Consider the following 22,362-nt stretch of genomic DNA (forward strand, 5'->3'; position numbering starts at 1 on the left):
AAGGGTAGGAAGACCAACAAGGCTACTATAAAAGTGGACAAAATATAGTCATCTTTAAGTTTCTATTGCATCCAGCCAGCTGAAGTTTGGTGTAGTGGTTAAGGTGCTGCCCTAGAAACCAAAAAACTGAATTTTACTCTCAGTTTAGGCAGGAAAAACTGGCTTGGTGGATTTGGGCCAGTTATTCTCTCAGTCAGTTCATCTCACAGGATTATTGTTGTGAGACAAACCGGAGGAGGAAGGAGTATTTGGTAGGTTGCCACCTTTAGGGGTGTGTGTGTGTGTGTAAAAAGGTGAGATAAAAATAAATACCCATGCCACATTTATTTAAAGTATCAGAAATCCTTCAGCAGAAACATTAATTTGTCCTTTAAAAATCTTCTAAAAAAGATATTAAAAACTGCTATGACAAAAATTGTTGAGCTTAATTTTTATTTTTGTTACTGTGTTTGTGACACCTCAGAAAAAACATCTTTGAGGTATAGCAATAAAATCCACATTACAAATATATTAACTCCCATGATATAAAAAAGTAGCACAATAAAATGGCATCCAAATTAGGTAAGAGCAATTGAAATCTTATTAAATGTTTAAAAAAACCAGCTGAATATAAAAATATTGATTAAAAACCACAAAAAATACATTTAATTAATATACTCTGACATCTCAGTACATTAAAATATTTGATTAAATAGAAATTACCGTGTTTCTCACAAAATAAGGTGGGGACTTTTTTTTTTTTTGACCCCCGAAAAAACGGCTAGGGCTTCTTTTCAGGGGTGACTTAATTTCATCCCCCACCTAGATCAGCCCATACGCACATACCTCGCCGCGAGGCCGCTTCTATCGGCTGACAAAAGCACCCTAAAGGCAGAGTCCTCAGCCGCTTCAGGGCATGGTGTGGCTGCCCGTGTCCCCTCGCCTTTGGGCAGTCTCTTTCAGGCAATGAAAGCTCCCCAAGTGCAGTAACCAGCCACTTCGATCGGCCGGTAGAAAAGGCCTCGGGGCGAGCGCACACACACACACTGCCCTCGCCGCGAGGTCGCTTCTATCGGCCGACGAAAGCTCCCCAAAGGCAGAGTTCCCAGCTGCTTCAGGAAGAGGTGTGGCTGCCCATGTCCCCTCACCATTAGGCAGTGTCTTTCGGGCAATGGAAGCTCCCCAAGTGCAGTCGCCAACCACTTCGATTGGCCGGTAGAAGCGGCCTCGCGGCCAGAGGAGTTTGTGTGTGCGTGCGCTCGCCCTGAGGCCACTTCTACCGGCTGATCGAAGTAGTTGGTGACTGCACTTGGGGAGCTTCCATCGCCCGAAAGAGACTGCCTAAAGGCGAGGGGACACGGGCAGTCATACCATGCCCCGAAGCGGCTGGGGACTCTGCCTTTGGGAAGCTTTTTTTGGCTGATAGAAGCAGCCTCGCGGCAAGGGGAGTGTGTGTGTGCGCACTCACCCCGAGGCCGCTTCTACTGGCCGATCGAAGTGGTTGGTGACTGCACTTGGGGAGCTTCCATCGCCCGAAAGAGACTGCCTAAAGGCAAGGGGACACGGGCAGCCACACCATGCCCTGAAGCAGCTGGGGACTCTGCCTTCGGGGAGCTTTTCTCGGCCAATAGAAGCAGCCTCGCGGCAAGGGCAGTGTGTGTGTGCACTCGCCCTGAGGCCGCTTCTACCGGCCGATTGAAGTGGTTGGTGACTGCACTTGGGGAGCTTCCATCGCCCGAAAGAGACTGCCTAAAGGCGAGGGGACACGGGCAGCCACACCATGCCCTGAAGCAGCTGAGGACTCTGCCTTCAGGGAGCTTCTATTGGCTGATGTTCTATTGGTAGATCGGGGTATTCTAGCTAGGCTACCTGCAGGGCATTCCTAAAGGCAAGTTTTCTCCCCACCCCCACCCCTCCCACATTTCCCTTCACCTCATGTAGTTCTAACGAACGATGTGAGAAATGGCGGGGAAACGCATGGTTTAAATAGGCCTAAATTTTGGGGTGGGGCTTAATTTCACCTCATTCCTAGAAAGCATGCTGGGCCTTCCTATTGGTGGAGGCCGTATTGTTGGAGAAATATGGTATTTCATAGGCATGTAGATTATTAACAAAAGAGCAAGATGAATTTCCTTTGGAATTGAGTTCAAAAGGCATCCAAAGCCAAATCATAACTTTGAGGGACTGTTATTCTCATGCACTTTAGAGCACATATGGTACAGAGGCCACGAATACCTTGTTTTTGATCCACTGAATCAGAAATAGCTCTGAGAAAGGTAGGCGTGAAGTCCTACTCTGTACTGTTCTACTACAAATTCATGCTGCTTCTGATTTCACGGAGTATGGCCATAACATATTCTGATTGTTTCTGGATTACTGTGATGTTTAGCACTGGTTGCTTTATATGTAAGCCATTAGATTTCTTTTCAATAAATTAACCAAAGACTATGAGCTCAGTTGATTGGTTTCAGATGTTTCATTACCAGACTAGGTAACATCTTCAGTGCTAGCACTGTTCTAAAACCACACTCTCAGGTAGCATTAAGGACTCCACAGTTGAACTCTGAGAGACATATATTCTCTTCTATTAGTAACCAAAGACAAGACTCTTAAAATCTAATGGCAGACTTATGAACTGTAGCAAAACTTGGATTTTTAATCTAATGAAAGTCATTGAAGATCAGCTGGCACGATTTCACCAAATTTTATGAAATGTAGGTACCTAGTTAATTTAATAAAAAGCCATTCTGAATACACAAATTATGTGTCAAGGTATAACCATTAACAAAAATGAATTGGACAGAGACCTGAGTCTGGCAATAATATAACAATGTCTGGGACCGAATTCCACTGTCTTTGTACTCATAATTCTAATTCTGTGAAGTTTGATTTAAAATTATTAAATTATAAAACCATGACCAAGAAAAATACTAAATTAAAGATCCAAGTAGGGAATTTAGATAGATTTTTAAATTAAAACAGAAGCCATACTAATAATTTACTGATTAATATACAATTCACCAAAAGTAGAAGTAGCCATGCTGGCTAAGAGAAACAAAAAGAATTTGAAACTTCCTATTAAAAAGGACCTATTAAAAAGGTTCAAAACTACAAAAAACATGCAATCTCCTGAATTTTCAAGAACTGTCAATCATGTATATCTTTAAAAGAATGTGGAAGTAGCAAGAAAATATGATATACAAATTAGATTCTATCAGGTGAAGAGACAGTATCAGATTGTATCAGGGCTTTCCAAGGTTGCTGGAATGAGGAAACATTATTGGTCCCTCATTTTTGGAAATCAGAAATCCATCTACACAGCCTACCTGTGAGACTGTAATGCCTCCTTTCTTTGCTAGTTCTTCTTTGGCTTCTTCACTGGGGTAAGGATTACTCAGATGAGAATAAAAATATTCATTCAATACTTCTGTTGCCTGCTTGCTGAAGTTACGTCGCTTTCGCCTGAAAATAGATTGGAATTATTCATAAAGCTCAATATTAAACTAAAATATATTTATTTGTTAAATGTATTTGCCACCTATCTTGCCATGGGGCTACTCTAGGCGGTTTACAATGCTAAAAAGGAAGAAACGAAAAGAGTATGAACAGAAGATAATAGAGCAATAAAATAAACAATGAAAAATAATACAATGAGAAATGCAACTGTATGATTATCAAAAAAGGAAAATGAACAGATACAGAGCAGAGAACAAGGGGAGGGGTGGGTGGGAGATGGAGTCTGCCATCAATCCAGCAGCCCTCTCCAGCCTGGAACTTCCCCATTTGGAGCCCAGGCCAATCGGCACAGCCAGGTCTTTAAGCTTTTTTTGGAAGGATAGGAGGGTTATATTAAAATAAAATTTAGACTATCCCAAGGACTGGAGGAAAAGTCAGTAAGGATTATAGGAAAATTATTAAAAGTTTGAGTATCCTGACCAAACCATGAGGTGACTACTCTTGCTTAAGCTTTCTAAAACAGCATTCATTCTAAAGCAAAAATTAAAATATAAACGCAAAAATATAAGCAATAGAACTTTCATGGCTTTAGCCAAATAGAAATATAAAAAGGGAGCCTGCTATAATTAACAGTTAAAACTAAAAGTACTGTCAAGATTACTGTTCTGTACACATTAAATACCATGTTTCTCATATAAGGCTGGGTCTTATTTTGGGGGGAAAAAATGGCTAGGCCGTCTTTTCGGAGGTGACTTAATTTCCCGCCCCTTGCATCTTCGGGCAGGTGGCGACGGCTTTGACGTTGACCTCAGCGTTGGTGGGGCACTTTGTATCGGGGTCAACGCAGGCAGCACCATATCCAGGTGTGCACAAAAGAACTTCCTAACGGCAAGCCCCACCACCACCACCCCCCATTTCGCATGTTTTAATATAGGCCTTAATTTGGGGGGAGGGGCTTAATTTCATTTCATGCCTATAAAACATGCTGGGACTTCCTACTGGGGGAGGCCATATTGTTGGAGAAACAGGGTAGTACTCCCAAAATGATCTACGAGTATAAATACAGTATCACTAAATCCTAAAAATTCCACAAATTTTAAGGTATTATAATTCAAGATTAAAAACATTAATATTCACATCACAACTGCCGACAGATTACCTAGTGTTCATGAGTTTCATACCGTTCCCATCCCATCAATCATTACTTTGTTTTACTCTTAATGGGTTTCAAAAAAGGTGACAGCAAGTGGCATCTGTGGCTTGGGGGTGTGTGGCTTTGCACAGATTCATCTATTTCACCTTTTCCTGGATCACAAGGGCTCATCCATGCCTTGGTCATTTCCCATTTGGGTTACCACAATGCATTCTACACTGACAATCGCCTGGAAACTTCAACCGTTTCCAGAATGCAGTAGCACACATAGTAGTGGGTGCCCCTGGGTTTGCATAGGTAATACCTCTGTTGCATGAGGCATTAGATATACAAAGTCGAATATATGAAAGACGTCCAGTACTTTTCCAGGTGCAATTCAAGATGCTGATCATTTTCAAAGCTCTATATGACACAGAGCCAGGTTATATGTTGGACTGCCTTTCCTAAGGTCATTTACCCATCTTACCAGGTCAGATAGGGTGGGGCATGCTCCTTGCTCCTAAATATTGCCATCTGATGGAAGCTAAGAAATGTATCTCTGCTATATGGAACCCTCTACCCCTGAAGTTCAGCAGCTTTCACCCTTTTAGGCTTATTTAAAGCTTTAAAGACCTGGCTTTCCCACCAAGGCCTGAAATAATTGACTATATGATTAGTGCCAGGTTTTTGTTGTTGTTTTTAATGCATTTTTAGTATTTTTAAGATTTTTATGTTGTTTTACCTTTGACTGGGAGCTGCCCAAAGTTGGTTATAAGATGGGTAGCTAGGCACCTATATAAATGTTTTAAATAAATAAAATATTAATATGCTCATGTAATTAGAAAGACCAAGTAGCAACTGATAGGAAGGGTTCTCCAAAACCATATGAAAACTATGAAAAGTTCAAAGTTGACAACACCCCAAACTTAGAGCATAAATAAGCTTAAACAGCAATTATTAGGAATGTAGTTTATTTTCTGTATTTCCAATATGGCTCAGTGTTAACTCGCCTTATATGCCTACTATAAAATCGTTACAGTGTTTTCTATTATCAGTATCTTGGACACAAAAAACAGTCTTGATCATGTATTACCTTGCATCAAGAAATCTCGAACGCAAAATCATCACTGCCTCGCACGTACTTTGTTTCAGCTGCATCTGTATGGTGCTGAATTTTCCATGAATTATATTCACCATACGCTCTATTTCTTTGGGCGAGATTGGCCTTGTTCTACTCTGTTCCCGAAGGAGGTTCATAACATGAGTGGTAAACTCACTGCAGGCCTGGAAATAAGTATAAAGTAAGCACATTTAACTGAAGCAAAAGGTCTCTTGAATCAGATCTGACTGCATAACTATAGGTAGTCCTCTACCTATGACCACAACTGAGCCCAAAATTTCTGTTGCTAAGCAAGACAGTTGTTCAGTGAGTTTTCCCCATTTTGCAATGCCTTTTTGTCACAGTTGTTAAATGAGTATGGCTCCCCTCCATTGACTTTGGTTGTTGGAAGCTCGCTGGGAAGGTTACAAACAGTGATCACATGACTCTGGAACAGTGTAACTATCATAAACACATGCCAGTTGCCAAGTATCCGAATTTTGACCACATGACCATGGGGGTCATAAGTGTGGAAACTGATCGTGTCACTTTTTTCAGAGTCATTTAAATTTCACTAAAAGAATGGTTGTAAGTGGAGGACTACCTGTACCATTTAAACCATAATTTTAAACTAGACTAAAGAATTCAACAGTAAACATGGATTTGATATTATCTTTCTGGATTTGATATTTAATAATTACTGTATAATATCCTGTAAGGTGTATTAGATAGGTCTCACTAAAAATTGCCTAGAGTCATTTCTTTATAACACACACACACACATATATATATAACTGTTTTCAAGTTGTCAAACATATTTACTTCTATTATGTTTTAATTTGTAGCAAGATACTATATATATGGTAAGGAAACAATGGTTGTAACAGTAGTAATAGTAATACAATCTAATGAAAGGGAAAATAATAACAGTCAACTTAAATAAAATCTCCCTATGAAACGTAGAAGCTGCTGTCAGCTTTTGGATAATGCAAAATCCGGTAAAACAGAGCACTTTTGAAGCAAAAAAATTCATAAAACTATTGATGCAGGTGCATTCAATGCAATTGAGAACCAGGAAAGGTCACTCTCTTGAACTTTTTAAAAAAAGACAATCCTAAATTATACAACTTATGTTTATTTCACACAATAGTTGGGTTATTACAGTTTTCATAAAACTGAATACTCCCTGATCTGTGACCACAAAGGAAAAGCAATTACGGTAATTGTTTTAAATTGAGAGGATAAAACAGAGAGGATAACTCTTCCATGCAGAAAGATCACCTGTTCATATTTCTCTAGCTCAGAGTGGTATATCTGTCGGATCTGTGACAGCTTGGCCCTGTAGTCAGAGTGTTCAATGCTATTGTCATTTGGACAGCCACCTGATGTTGCTGCTATTGCCGCTGGTCCTCCTCTTCCCCGCTTCTCAGGCCCGGAGACACCCTCAGCCAGCAACATGTTATCTAGTCTCATTAGCTGAGCATCAGGGGGATCTTCTTCCTGAATACCACGTATACTTAACACTGGATAAATATAAATAAGGAGCAGACAATTAATTATCATGCGATATTTCCCTCATTTTCTCTTTGCATAGATATTAGCAAACATTATTTCATCCTTATTAATAACTTGTATTGTTTTATCAATGTATAAAATACGAAGAAAAATAAAATGGAAAATTAAGGGAAGAAGAAAGGGGGAGGGAGAAAATATGAGATACAAGGGAGGAAAGAAATGGCATTGACTTCTGACTCTTTAGTACAGTGCAAGTTGATACTTTTTGCTTTTACACATTAGTATATAACTAGCCATTTCTATAACAACAAATATATCTAAATGGCAAAACAAAGTCAGTTTCATTTTTTATTCATCACAAGCACAAAATCTAAAAGGGATATCCAAATAAAAAGCATAAATATGTTCTCCTCTTTGAATAGAACAATCAATTTAACCATTACTGCTTTATCTTCCTTGCTATTGAAATAATTTGTATTACTAATTGCACTTGATAATCTTTATAAACTATCACCATTTATATTAACAAAGTTTATTGTATTCTTTCAGATTCTTTAATTTCATCCATTTTAAAATACTACATTTTTTTAAAAAAGCATTTCTAAAATTAAAACATTCTAATACATCTTTTTTTAACTTTTTCTTAGCATATATACCTTAAAATTCACTTTCAGACTAATAAAATTTCAACTAACTCCAATTAACTCACTAAATTTAGATCATTCCCTCCAAGTTACTCTCATAGAATACTTTTTTTATTCTTATATACATGCTTTCTAAAGCTCTAGATTTTTCTTTAAGCTCATACATCTTTTTTCTTTAACTTTCTCTTTAACATAGGTATTTTCAAATACACTTCCAATAATATTTTGCAAAGTTTTGAAATTACTTAAGCATTTTATATATAAAGGAAAAATTACATTTTCAAACTTTAGATTAAAACTTTGTCCACATATTGTCCCATTGTTCAAACATTACATTATATCCAAAGTTCCTTGCCCACTAAATCATGCGGTGCTTTTACATATCCGTTTTCCAAATTCAAATTCAATAACAATTTATAGACTTTAGCAATAATATGTTCATCACACAGTTGGATTTCCAATTCATTTTTCACAAAGTCAAACCTATAACTCTTTTTGTCTGATTTAAATCTTTCTTTCAATTGTAAATATGTAAACCAATGGCAGACACATCCTTCTGATTCTAACATCTCCTTAGACTTTAGGATAGGATCACCAAAGTTACAAGATATTATCTGACCGTAAGTCCACCAGTCTGGCTTCACCACCATTTCTTTTCTTTAAAAAAGCTTCCTGAGGCAACACTCAGAGAGGCATCTTTTACGAAAACCTTGTTTCCATTCAAATCTTTATTTAAGACCCTCTAAATCAAATAGCCTCTTATTTTGGAGGTTCACCCACTCTTTTAGCCAGACCAAACAGCAAGCATCAAATACAATTTCAAATCTGGTAAACCCAAAGGTCCTCTTTCCTTAGCATCTTGCAAAAGTTTATATCTAATTCTTGATTTTTCCCTTGCCATATAAACTTAGAAATATCCATCTGCCACTGCTTAAATGGAGTATCCTTTGCAAGTATTGCATATCAATTTTCTTCAAAGGAGATCAAAACGGCGCATAAAGTTGAGCACTGATGATGTTACTTGAACTGGAATCAAACATCTGAAAGAAGAAAACCATACTAAAAAAACACTGAGAACTCAACCAGTTTAATTTGTTCATACAAACATTTCAGTACTGCCCTACTTTCAGCAGCTCAAAACATTTTAACAAGAAACAAAAAAAATATCATAAAATCACCAAGAACATATACACATCACAAAAGTAGTCCAGGTTCATCATCCATGCCACAAGCCTATTGGATCTGTAGGATATTTGGCTTTGCAAAAGCAAGCAAAGTGCAGACTTTCCATAACTGATTAGCATGTGGATTATAAAGTAGGCTAGAAACAGTGATCAGGATCTCAACTCCTGCTTTTTCTTTTCCAGCAACTGGGTCCAAGAAATAGAAACAGCTGTGCAATGGCAATATCCAACTGACATAGGGTAGCTGAAGGCCAATAGACTGGTCTATGATAGCTCTGAACATGGGACATACATAGCAACACTAATAATATAAAGCATGCTTTTTTGGATGGTTTTGGGCCAGTCACTACCTCTTCCCCAAGGAAGGAGGAAATGGCAGGTCACTTCCCAAAAATTCAGGGATCTATACCGCCATTTGCCAAGAGTCAAAAGTGACTTGAAAGCACCAAATTAATATTCATCATCATTTTAGTCATTGTTTATCTACTGCAGGGTGAAGACCTCTTCTGCATGTTTCCAACAAATATGGTCCTGAGCTTTCTTTTGCCAATTGGGCCCGCAATACTTGCTGATCCATCTTGTTTTAGGTCTCTTTCATGGATGCATTTTATCAAGTGGAATTCATTCTATGATTGCCTTGGTCCACCTGCCATCAGTTATTACCTGCTATGTGACCAGCCCATTTCCATTTCAATTCTATTACTCTCTTGATGATATCTATACCTTTGTTTGTTCCCTAATCCATGTGCAGGGGTTTCTAACTTGCCATGTAATGCCCAGCATGTATCTTTCCCTGGCTCTTTGCGCCAATTGTAGCTTTTGTATTGATTGTGCTTCATCGGCATATGTTAGATCAGGTAGCATACAATGATTGAAAACTTGTCTCTTCAGGCATGGGGGAGGTTGTTCTTGAAAATTATGCTTAGCTTGCCACGGGCCTGCTACCCACATTTAACACGCTGTTCAATTTCCTTTACTGCATCACCTTCCATTGAGATCCATTGGACAATGTATATGTAGTGGTCTATTAAATCTAGTTCTTCCCCAGATATAAAAAAATATTTTTGATGAATTTATTAAACATAACCGGACTTTTTTTCAGGTTTACAAATAGGTACTTTTTAAAAATCAAATTACAGATGTTTGGAAGAAGCACTCCCAGGTGAAAGATATTGTTTTCAATATATACTCTCACCAGTATAGTAACACCACTGGATTTTTCTATGCTATATCCATCGTTGCAACACCATGAGTTGTATCAGAGCATTGAGAGAATCTACACTTGGGTTCCTATGACTATTCAGATCATCAAACTTCTAGACAGCCATTAAAAAAAAAAAACCTAAGGCATCTAATTCATGAATAATTTTTATTAAGGCCTAAAGCATTAAATTAAATTGTTCATTATAGCCAACAATGTGGGTTTTTTATTGCATGTTAACTCAAGTTACTATGTAAGTGAACTAGGTAATATTTTTTCCAAACAAAGGAGTAGATTTGTCTCTGTTAATTAGCGGAGAGAAACTGCTATCTTCATTAAATAACCTCAAAATATTACTTGAACCAATTACTTTAATATTTATCCCAATCATCTAATTAATCAATTAAATTAGTAATAGTTCAAGAAATCTTTCCATTGGTTGGCAGCCTTAATTTTTATGGATGTTTTTAATGGACGATTGTGAACACCATAAAACCCCAAGAACCTGTGCAGTCGTATATACTAATATGCCATGGATTGTTCTGATTCCTAATCATAACACTCTCTACATATTCATTAAAATGGAAAATAATTAGGCTGAGCCAAGTGAAATTCCCATCATTTCTAATTAGCTCTTAATTAAAACACATCACAACCTAAGGTACTGAGACCTCAATCAATATGCAAATGTAATCATTGCAATATATTTACATATCATTAATTAACATGCTGCAGTGCTGTAATGAACTGTATGAGAGCACTGGTGCCAAAATAAGAATGATATGCAATTTGTTGAGGCTCATTTTCCAATCCAGATTTTTCTCTTCCATACGGCAATAAAGCAGCAGGGCTCATATTCCTGGCTTATGATGGAGCATTTTTTAACAGGAAGGAAAAATATATTAACTGAAATATGTAAGCAGCAAATACAGGATGTTCATGCCAATAAAACTGATTTAGTTGTTCGCACTTCAACCAACTACTGTGAAATTATAAAGTTCTATGGAAGAGAACCCGATATTAGAAAGACAACAGTACATGTCATTAACTGGTAAGGTTTTAGCTTAGGTTAGAGGGATAAATAAAGAATTGCTATACTGCAAAACCTGCCTAAAATATGTTTTATAAATCTTAATGTAGAAGAAAGGGTATAAAGAAATTAGAGAACTTTCCACTTGGTCCCTTGAAGATCCTCTCACCTGAACCCATCATCCCTCAGAGCGTTCACTGTTATTATCCACCCTCAGCTGTATTTCCATGCAATGTTAAAAAGGAAGAATCTCTTCAGTACCTTCTCTTCTGTGAAAGGTGCCTATCGAAGTCTCCCATTAATATGTCTCAGGTGTTGCTATACTCATGAGGTAGAAAAAGCCTTAATTAACTAATCTGCATAGATCTCAGCAACTTGTATATTCTATAAACATTCACACTAGTGAATCTCAAGTACAGCATCTTCATATCATAATCAGCCATTGTTCAAATAATATACAACCTGTCTGCATTACTGTTATTTCGGCACAACAATGGTTGGATGACCCTAGATGATATTATAAATCATTGGGTAGAATGACCTCACTTGGCCACTGAGCATGTTGTCCTTGCTCAGTTCAAAATATACAGTAGTTCCAATTAAAAATGGGCTGCCTTCTAAAATACTGAACATTCTAATTTCATACAGCTAATATGAAGTCTTACCTACTCTTACTTGGAGGATGCCACTTTAAGATTCAGTGGAGCCTATTTATTTTATAATTTATTTTCAATTTGCTTTTCAAAGTTTAAAATAGAGATGCAAAACGGTTTCTGAGTAAACACACACAGGATCAAGATACATAACATATTTAATGTTGTTAAAATGGTATTACCATTGTCAAAATGCATGGATATGCATTTATAAAGATGAAAGATAATTTTAGCATCCAACTGGATATAAAATAGTTACTTGTTTGACTTTCATAGCTGGGCTTTTTTTTTTCAATATATTGAAAAGAAAAGCATCTAAATGGCAATCATAAACCTTGGGGAAGAGTTTTATTACCAAAACTACCTTAGGTCCAGTTCATATATATCAAGCTGTTCTCTTCAAGACTAGTGAATAAGTTTCAACAATAAATGGGATAAATGCTGAGACAAAGGTGATAGATATATATTTTCATATTTCTATCCTATTTACATTGGTCTACAAGGAGAAAGCCTCAGAAATAAAAGTAGTTTAATGTTACCAGAATTGGGTCACTATTAATAAAGGAAAATTAAGTCCCAAGTATTAATTGGCTCCAGTTTCCAAGATACAGCTTCAGGTCAAAATTGCATCAAAATAATTGGAAATTACGAGGGGGATGTGTGGTTATAACTTTTCTGCAAAATGTGATATAGCAATGAGAATGGTGCCATACCAATCATTATATTTGTATTGATACCAATAACATAACTTTCCATTCATTTATTGGTTTTTCATGTAACATTTCCTGCTTTTTGCATGAAAATCTGACATGCTCTAGCATCAGATTAAATGACAAAGTTCCATCTTTATCTGATATCTAAATTGTGCTTTTTGACTTTTGTCTTTTGAACTGCAGCAGGATCATCCCTGGGGAGATTCCAGCAGTAATCAGCAAGCATGTATGGCCTCCATTTCCCTTGGTATCTCTTCTCCATGCCTGCGATATCCTGGTGGAACCTCTCCCCATGCTCATCACTCACTGCCCCACAGTTCAAAGAGAAAAATAGTCTAAATGCGAACGTAAGAAGTGAATTTTCAGTGACATGCTTGCATCAAGTGCTTTATAGGACCTAAACAAATTTTCCACTTGTTTTTCATAGTCATCGGCCTTGCTGTTCTCAAAGTGAAGATAAATTTATACACTTTCATGTGGTACAATTTTCATTGTTGTACCACACTTTGTTGAGAAGTTACGACGCATTATGATCATGAGACACCTCCCTCCCTTGTAGGCAAATATACTTGCCTCTGTATAAATCTTTATTGTGAAATATCTTGAAAATAGGCGTTGGCTTCCTTGAGTGCAGTTTCTCATCATGCCATGGGATAATCCACACATATGGGTTGAATCCGCCTTTCTGCCCAGAGACTGAGTCATCAATCTTTGCCACACCTCTTCCTGTTGGGGCAGGAAGCCCCCTAGCCCCAGTCACGATGAAGGCGCAGCCATTTGATTATCTTCCTGTGGCATTGGCTCTGCCTCCCACCTGGACACTGGACCAGACAGTTGCCAGGGTGGGAGTGGATTATCCCAAGGCATGCTGAGAAACTGTGTTCAGGTAAGCCAACACCTATTCTTCAGCATGCCTTTGGGATAATCTACACATATGGGACTTACCAAAGCTGGCAGTCCCTATGGACAGGAAGAAGTCTGGTCCTGTGCGCTCCCGTCTGTATGCACTCGCTGCAGCACTCTTCCGAAGGCTGCCTCAGCTGAGGCGTATGTGTCCAGTCTGTAGTGCTTTACGAATGGAGACGGGGAGGACCATGTAGCCACCCTGCAGATGTCCTCAAGTGAGGCCTGTTGTCACCCAGGCAGCTGTGGTAGCTGCACTTCTCGTCGAGTGAGCTGTTACTTGTCTGGGTGTTGGAAGAGCCTGGGTCATTTCTGAAAATTGATTGAAAATCCGTGGTCCTGTAGGACCTGGATTGTGTAAATCAGGTCTGATTTGGCTTGTTGGCTGGAACTGGAATGGATTAAGATGTCATCCAGATAGCACTGGATGCGCACCAGGATTGTTCTGAGGTGCATGGCCAGTGCTGCCAGCACTTTTGTGAAGGTTTGGGGGCCGATGACAGTCCGAATGGCTTGTATTGATAATGCCCCCCCCCCACATAATAGAACCTGAGAAACCTCCAATGGGAGGGGTAGATGGGGGATGTGGTACTGGCTTGATGGCCTGGATGTCCAGGAAATGCTGGACCACTGGGTCCATGAGCTTTCTCCTTAGGTGATTCTTGGAGATTGGGCAATGGGTAAAGGTGCTCGGAGGAATGAACAGAAAATCCAGGGTGAGACCGAATCACACTGTTTTCAGGACCCAGGAATTGGATGCGATGGTCTTCCATTGGTCTGCAAACAGGGACAACCGGGCACCGATGGGAGGAAGGGTCCAGAAGTCATTTGGATCGATGGTAGGGATGACCTCCTGTGCCACGAAAGGGCCATTTAGATTGAAACTGTTGTTTGTTTCTATCTCGAAATCCCAATCTTTCTGCGGGTTGATCTGATCTGGGCTTGTAGGACCTTTGGAATTACGAGAATTCCTAGCCTGAGTCTGAGGAATGAAATGGCTGTCTACGGGTGTAGGGAGAAGCCCTCCTATCAGCCCTCCCGGTAAGAGAGGAAAACACTTGTCTTTATTCTCGACTATGAAAGGATTTAAGGCCTTTCCAAACAAGGAAGAAACCGTTTAGGGGGCAGAGGCTACTTTCCATCTGGTTCTAGCATCTGCTTGCCACAGCAAACACCGAGAAGTGATGTTGAAGGCCAGGCCCTGGAGAAGAATTGGGCTGCATTTAGGGAGGAATAGGCCACAAATTCAGCGGCCGCCACCAGTTTGTTGATGTCCTGATGCATTCTGAATTCCTCAAAGGGAATCCTAGCCTGTAATTGGCAAAACAAGAGAAGGAATGTCCTAGTGAAAAAGGAGGTGACCGCAGCTGCTTTGACTGCCCAGGCGTTGGCCTGGTGTGTGCTGCGGAAATTTTGTTCCACCTTTTTGTCCTCTGTTTTAAGGGCCTCTGCTATGTCACCAGGTATTGCAGGAGAGACCAAGGACGCCAAGGGTTCGTCCAGAGGGGGAAGTTGTAGTGACTTGGAGAGGAGAGGAGCCATATTGAAAAAAAATTATCATTGCCCTCCGGAGCAGGGAAGGATCCAGGCTGTGCCTGTTGTCTCTGAACTACATCCAAAAATAACTTGGGACAAGGAATCTCCTGTTGGAGAATTGTGGGTTCAGAAAAAACCCTGCTGTTGGGCCCTGAGTATCAGTTGAAGCAGTTGGTATAGTGGGCAGAGGATCAATTTGGGCTGTGGTCCTAGCCTTGTGGAGGAGGGATTTAAACAGCCCCGGGCTAAATAGACCTGTGAATGGGGGTGGATCAGGTGACAGATCCTCAACTGATGAGAACCCCTGCTCTCCCTGAATTTCCTTCTCCCTCCCAGATGCCCTGCTTCTGATGGAGTAGGCTCAAGAAGCCTCCCTTTGGTGCCTGGAAAAGCCCATGGAGGCCTGGTATTGCACTGGCTACAATGGCTGAGGATCAGATCTAGGGGAAGAAGAATGGCTCCTCTCCCTCAAGGTGGAAGCTACCCCATGAGAAATGGCCTGAGCAATAAGGACCTTAAGATCCTCTGATAATTCTGGGGCCTATCTACTGAGTGCATTCCCGCTGCAATTGGAGTAAAAGTGGCCTCAGGTGTTCCAATCCTGTCTCTGATCTGCAAATCTGCAGGACGAGGAAGCATGCAATCAAAAGGAAATATCTGAGTTTGGATTTCCTCAGTTGGAGGGATAAATTCCTGGTCCCTATCTCGTTCTGGTGACCAAGCCCCTGCAGCTGCAGGCAACTCCTGTGCTAAAGGCTGCTGAGGGAGGGGCTAACAGGCCCTGGCTTGGGGGAGGGGGTATACCTCTCCTGGTCTGCTTGCTTCTGAGCTCTGGAGAACTGTTTTGCCAATGTTCTTTGCCTTCTTTCCTCAGCTCTTGTGGGCTTTCTGGAATAAAGAGCCTTTGCCTTTATCTTGTTAGCAGCCTCCTTACTTGCAGATCTGGCCTTCCTGGGTCTCTGCTTGGATTGCTTTGCACTCATGGACTCCATGCTGCCTTGGTCAGCCATGCTGCCCAGATTGCAGCATGGCTGTAGGCTCAGAAAACAACGTGAGCCGAGGTGGCTTCATTTCCTCAGCCCTAGCTGCTTTCGGACACACTTATTTTCAGGCGGATAAATTTCGTGTCTAAGCATTCTCACATGATGGTGGGACTTCCCCCCCCCTAAAAACAGTTAAATAAAGAAAAAACAATACATCCTCATGCAAGAACTTTTCTGCTTCCGATTACCCCCATGCTTACAAGTTGCAAAGGAAACACGGAAGCAGGGAAGCGGCTGCCCAGCTCCGGAGCTCCACACCATTTTTTTTTTTCAGAGGGAATTTGACTCGAGTATAAGCCAAGGGGTTTTTTTTCAGCACAAAAAATGTGCTGAAAAACTCGGCTTATACTCAAGTATATACGGTACTCACTTCTCGAATAAGACCCAAAATGATTAGAACAATACACTTACAGATGGTAAAATAAGAGAAAGAAAAGGATTCAGCACCCATCCTCCATTAATGCTGTCCAAAGCATCACTTTTTTATAATGATTTATTAAATATTACAATTATACAAATAAACTAATACAAATTACAAAAAAGAAAAAGTTCTCTCTGGTTCCTTCTAGGATCCAGTGATCAAATTTCCATCTTATCATGTTTCTTTAGGAATTCAAGACAATAGCATTCTTCCACAGAAGGACTCCCAATATTAATTTCAAAGTCTTATTTCAAATCCATCTAGACCTGTATTCCATTCATAACTTTGAAAATAAACATTCTAATCATCTTTTTACTATTTATTTAAAAAGGGGGGGGGTGTTTCCTGTCCTTAAATATATATTTAAAAATTATTTTGCTAAGGATTAAAACAAACTCATCTGGTGTGTTATAAGACTTGTGGATTGCAAGATTTTTAACAGTTGAAAAGCAATTAAGCAAATTGTAAACATGATTAAGAAATACGGATCAACAGAGTTTTATGTCCAATATCCACTACATTGCAGCTATGAGCTTAGGTTGTTAGTTGCAAAGTCAGGCTCAACCCATTGCGACCCCATGGAAAACGTTCCTCTCTCAACTCCCACCTTTTCTTCTCATGAGCTAAATGCAAAAATCCATTTTCCTGAAGTTTACTCACGAGGACTAACTGTCCAGAGTGCACATGGACAATCTCAGGATGTTACCTTTAACTAGAGAGAGTTGGCTGGCCAAAAAAAAAACCCTGTCCAGAAACTGATCTCACCACAATGCAATCTCTACTCCTTCAAAAAAAATCTCTACTCACCCCAAAACAAAGCATCTCTATGTGATTAAAATAGAGATAATCTGATTGGCCATAAGCAACTCTTAATTAATGTAATAGTGAAGGCATGAGGTACCATTCTCTTCTCCTAAACCATTTAAACATATACTCTTTTTATCAGTATATAATGGTACTGGCAAAGATGCTTCTATTACAGTGCCCTGATTTCTGTCAAGGATCATTTTATTTAAAAAAAATACTTTGTATCTTGCTGCAACAAATAATGGAATAGGATTTTTAATTTCAAGTAATTTTCTTCATCCAACTTTATTAAAGTTAGACCCAGGTAATTCTGACAAACTCTGAACTATTAGTTGTACTTTCAACTGGAGTCAGATAAGATTTCAATACTGTATTTGCCTTGCCAAAATCTTCCAATGGTCACACTAACTACCTTATTTTGAACCCCTTCTACTAGCACATATACTGTATTAATCTAATTTATATTAGTGCTTTTTAAAAAGAAAGAAATATCTGTATTAAAATAATCCAGAGATTGTTTTTCAGACATGTTGCAGCCAAAAATTATATTTTGTTTAATACAGTTATTTTCTCTTATCGCTAAGCAGCATACTCGAGCATTAACATGTAAATTAATTCTTTCTTACTTTTCTCTTCTTCTTAAAATAAACATGCCCACAACATTTTACCATGCTTGCTGAAACTGTGATATGTTACAGCAGTCCGCATGGAATTGCTTCATAGACATATCTAGGCCATAGAAGTAGCTTTTTTTTTTTCTTAGCAGAACCTTCTGCGATTGTTTTAACACATTTCACTTTCTGTGTTTCTTCACTAAAGAAAGAAAATAAAAGAACATTGTACACCAAAATATTCAGGGAATATCATCACTGCATTCTGATGACATCCTCTCACCCAAAAATACAATGTATTATTAAAATTAATATAACAACCTTGTATTAATTCATACATTTTAAAATCAAAAGCAAAATGCAAAGAACAATCAGAATATTTAAATAGGAATAATATAACGTTATTGTCTGACAGAGAACAACCACACTGTTTGTTCTTACAATGGTAAGAATGCAGAGATTAAAAGATAGCAAAGGGAAAGGCAACAAACGCAAACACAAACAAAAAGCCATATTTTTACACTGATTCAGAGTTAAAAGCAAGCTTGGACCCCTAAACAGTTAAAACTGAGCATCAGCCCTATTACTACAGTATGATCAGGTCTTTGTTTGCTCAAAGCCATAACATCTGCTCTCCATAATTTAAATAAGGAACAGACAGGCCATCAGACATTCAAAAACCTATGAGACCTAAACAAATCCTCTGTAACTATCGGGCTGCAATCCCTTGGTCCAAATATGTTCACATTAAAATGAATTGCAACTTGAGGGTTTTAAAAAATACAAGCTGCCCAGCCAGAGAGGTAAGTTCTTGCAGGAAGCACATTTCATTAAAGGTTTTGAATCAGTGTCTTTTCAGCTGTGGAAAAAGAGAAATTTAAACACACACATTCTAATTTTGCAGAGCTATCCTGCCATAAAAGGCAATTGCTATTATAAGAAAGCTATTGGTAAAGTTCTCATTTAATGCAAGCAAGCCTTGGTTCCTTTTTGTGCAGTGTTTCTATGGACTAGAAAAGACACAGAAAAATCAATATAGCCAATGCTGACTCTTTTCATTTCAAAAGGGAAAAGCTATCAAGAATATTGTCTTTCACTGGCCCATCTCTTAGTATTCACTTAAATTATCTGAAAAAAGCAAAGCTACTTGCTGGTATTACATATCAATGTATAATACTGATACACTGTTATACATAATAAGACATTGTTATTGCATCATAATTACATAATGATACATGATTATACATAATAATAATGTATATAATATGTATGTCACAAAATTAGAATTTACAAATTGTTTGAAATTTGGCCACTAATATCTTACATGAACCACTAATCTCAGGAATTGTAAAATGTACCTGATCTGAGGGAACAAGACAAATTTAAAATGACAAATCTAAGACTAGATATAAATATTCACAGAATGGAAGGGGATGGAAGAGATATACTATTTTTGTTTTGCATATCTCCATTTCTTGTTTCATCTTTATTTTAGTTGTACAATACCAGGGTTCTAAAACTTTAAAATATATGAAGCCGTATAATGATACAATAATTTGTGTAATCCTTTTTATATGAATAACACTACAAGCTGCCCATTGCAACTTGGCCCAAGAAAAACAAGGAGCAAATCCCAAAGCAAGTTTTGACAAGTTTGCATGTGGTCCAGCAGGACAATCTGGCAATCCCTAGTTAACCAAGTTTTGAAAATCTTTTTCTTAAACATCAGTAAAATGACGTAGCAGTTAGAAAGATAACTAAATTTATGATAAAAAAAGAAAGCCACTATGCACAGTCCCTGCACCCCATTTTGGCTGGCAAAGTGCTGCAGGAGGCCGTCCAGGCCAAAAATAGGCTGGAGAGGTTCACGTGGGGGCCCCCTGCCCTTTTTTGGCCAGCAGGGTGCCACAGGAAGCGTCTGTCCCATGTGTCTTCCCCCCCAGCCGGCCCGTGGAGACCTACAGTGCTGATCTGGCCCTCGAAGAAATCCAGTTTAACACCCTGGTCTATCGTAATACTAATATTCTCATCACACTATTTTTGCTCACCAAACCCTTACAAATGATCATTCTTATCCCTGATGCTCTGAAACAGAACGGTACATAAAGCAATCAATGCCCATCCAACTTATTAACAGGTGGAAACAAAAGGCATTTAATCAGCCGTATCTCTATTTATGGTGTTTTCAGTTTAATCTTCAAAACATCTTGTGTTCAAAACTGGGAAGGGGCTATACAAAATCACCAAGGCACTACAACTTCCTAATGACTGCAACTTAATTCATGTGAGAGAGGAGGAAAATCCAGAAGGCAGAATTAAGTAAGAGTTTCAGCTCATGGAGAATGATCCTGACCATCAATTGGAAATCTGGATTCACTATAGTTCCCATGGAACTACCACTTAGTCAGAAATAAATTACCAGTAATTTGGATGCCAAAGAAAAACCACTGAGATCACAAAGGTATATGGGACTGATTCAGAAATGGCAGATGGATGCCCTACGTGGAGATACCCCAAGTGCTAATTCTAGAACAAGCAAAGGAAGACAAGATTTATATGAACAACTTTTCAGAAGGGGGCTGCAGAACAGGCAACTTTTTTTCATTCCCGCATGACAATTTTCCTTCTTGTGGGTAATTATTAGAATTATAGGAGCCCTGTCCTCCTGTACATTTGGCCCACAAATATAAGAAATTCATATACAGCCAGAAGACAATCCAACCACCCACTATAACTCCCAGTGAAATAAGCATTCATTCCAGGTAAGCAGCTATTCCTTACTTAAATCATTCTCTGGGATGAAGGACAGGCTAAAAACCCTTCGTGTAACTTATTTGCAAGGACACATGAATTATTCACTAAAAAGGGAAAAAGCAGTATGTGAGATATGCCATTCACATGAATTTTAGAAGGCCTTCAATCCAAATGACAGCCAACATTATCTGCTATTTACAGATCTTTATGTCGTGTCACCTGAGACTGCTAAATGATTTTATGCCAGACACAGCATAAAAGGCATCACCTGCTATTATCATGGTGACTGTGTTAATATGAATGATATGCAAATTATATTCATTATACAGAAATTAAATTATACAAATTAGCTATACAGCTCTCTAGAGCAAGACATTTCCATTGTGGCCTTTGGTGTTCAACAAGTTGTTTATCCCATAAAATTGTTTGTCTGTAAAAAGGTTAATTTTACATATAATCATCATCATGCTGAATTCAAATTCAACCAAAAGAAAAAACACAAGAAGTTTAACATAGCAGAATAAAATATTGAAAAAAAGTGATTGAACATTACTTGTCATTGCACAGCTGATAGCAGTGCGAGATATTAATAAAATTAGCAGGGAGAGAGGGGCAGCAAATGCAGATTGATAACAGTTTGATTTTTTGACTGATGAAAATACACTTGGTACCTGTTTATGATTATTTTAAAAAGGTAAGAGAAACAAAGGACTTCTTTTGAACCCTTAGTATTTTGTTCAAAACCAAACACAAACTATTGCACAAACTTGGACAATACTTTGTAGCCTGAAAATATTCAGTTTACAAATAATTAAGGAACATAATCCTATACAAAGGTTTATTCTACCAAAATCCCAATTAATTTCATAATTATTGGTTCAAATATCAGCAGTCAGTTTAAGAACGGATATTTTTGTACATTAACTATATCCCGTTTATTAGCTGGAACTATTTTCTGATTTAAAAAATGAAAATGCCAACAAACCTGTTTTTTCTTTAATATCACATAGAACACTGAAAAGAGCAGGTTTCATTCGGTGGCAATTCAAGGCATGTTTCCTAAAGAAATAGAGAAAGGAAAAACAGAATGAATGACGAAAGGATAGAAAAATGAAAACAAAGGGATAAAGAAAAAGGCAATGCATTTCATTAAAAAGCTGGAAACCATATTGTACTAGGAAAATGGTCTACTGGGCTCATTCACAGGTTGTAATACATATACAGTATATCACAGAAGTGAGTACACCCCCTCGTACTTTGTAAATATTTAAGTATATCTTTTCATGTGACAACACTGAAGAAATGACACTTCACTACAATGTAAAGTAGTGAGTATAAGCTTGTATAACTGTAAATGTGCTGTCCCCTCAAAATAATCCAATACACAGCCATTAATGTCTAAACTGCTGGCAACAAAAATGAGTACACCCCTAACTGATAATGTCCGAATAGGGCCCAAAGTGCCAATATTTTGTGTGGCCACCATTATTTTCCATCACTGCATTAACCCTCTTGGGCATATTGTTCACCAGAGCTTCACAGGTTGCCACTGGACTCCTCTTCACTCCTCCTAACGATGTCACGGAACTGGTGGATGTTACAGACCTTGCTCACCTCCACCTTCCATTTCAGGGTGTCCCACAGGTGCTCAATACGGTTTAGGTCTGGAGGCATGCTTGGC

The 22,362-nt window shown here is 38.6% G+C and overlaps 1 protein-coding gene across 4 annotated transcripts in view; it reads right to left on the bottom strand.

Moving 5' to 3' along the window:
• The window catches only part of PBX4 (PBX homeobox 4), a 60,235-nt gene that overhangs the window by 6,207 nt on the left and 31,666 nt on the right, over window positions 1–22,362 (bottom strand). For 3 of the 4 annotated variants that reach the window (XM_026713740.2, XM_026713737.2, XM_026713739.2), the window contains exons 2-5: window positions 21,667–21,740; window positions 6,948–7,189; window positions 5,661–5,851; window positions 3,306–3,441 (exon numbers count right to left, since the gene is read on the bottom strand). In XM_026713740.2, coding sequence (XP_026569525.1) covers window positions 3,306–3,441; window positions 5,661–5,851; window positions 6,948–7,189; window positions 21,667–21,740 — 643 coding nt within the window. The remainder of the gene's footprint in view (window positions 1–3,305; window positions 3,442–5,660; window positions 5,852–6,947; window positions 7,190–21,666; window positions 21,741–22,362) is intronic. The other variant, XM_087925522.1, reaches the window with a different exon arrangement.

Source organism: Pseudonaja textilis, chromosome 2, assembly GCF_049901715.1.
Source record: "Pseudonaja textilis isolate UNSWEBS1 chromosome 2, rPseTex1.2, whole genome shotgun sequence".
NCBI classification, from domain to species: domain Eukaryota; kingdom Metazoa; phylum Chordata; class Lepidosauria; order Squamata; family Elapidae; genus Pseudonaja; species Pseudonaja textilis.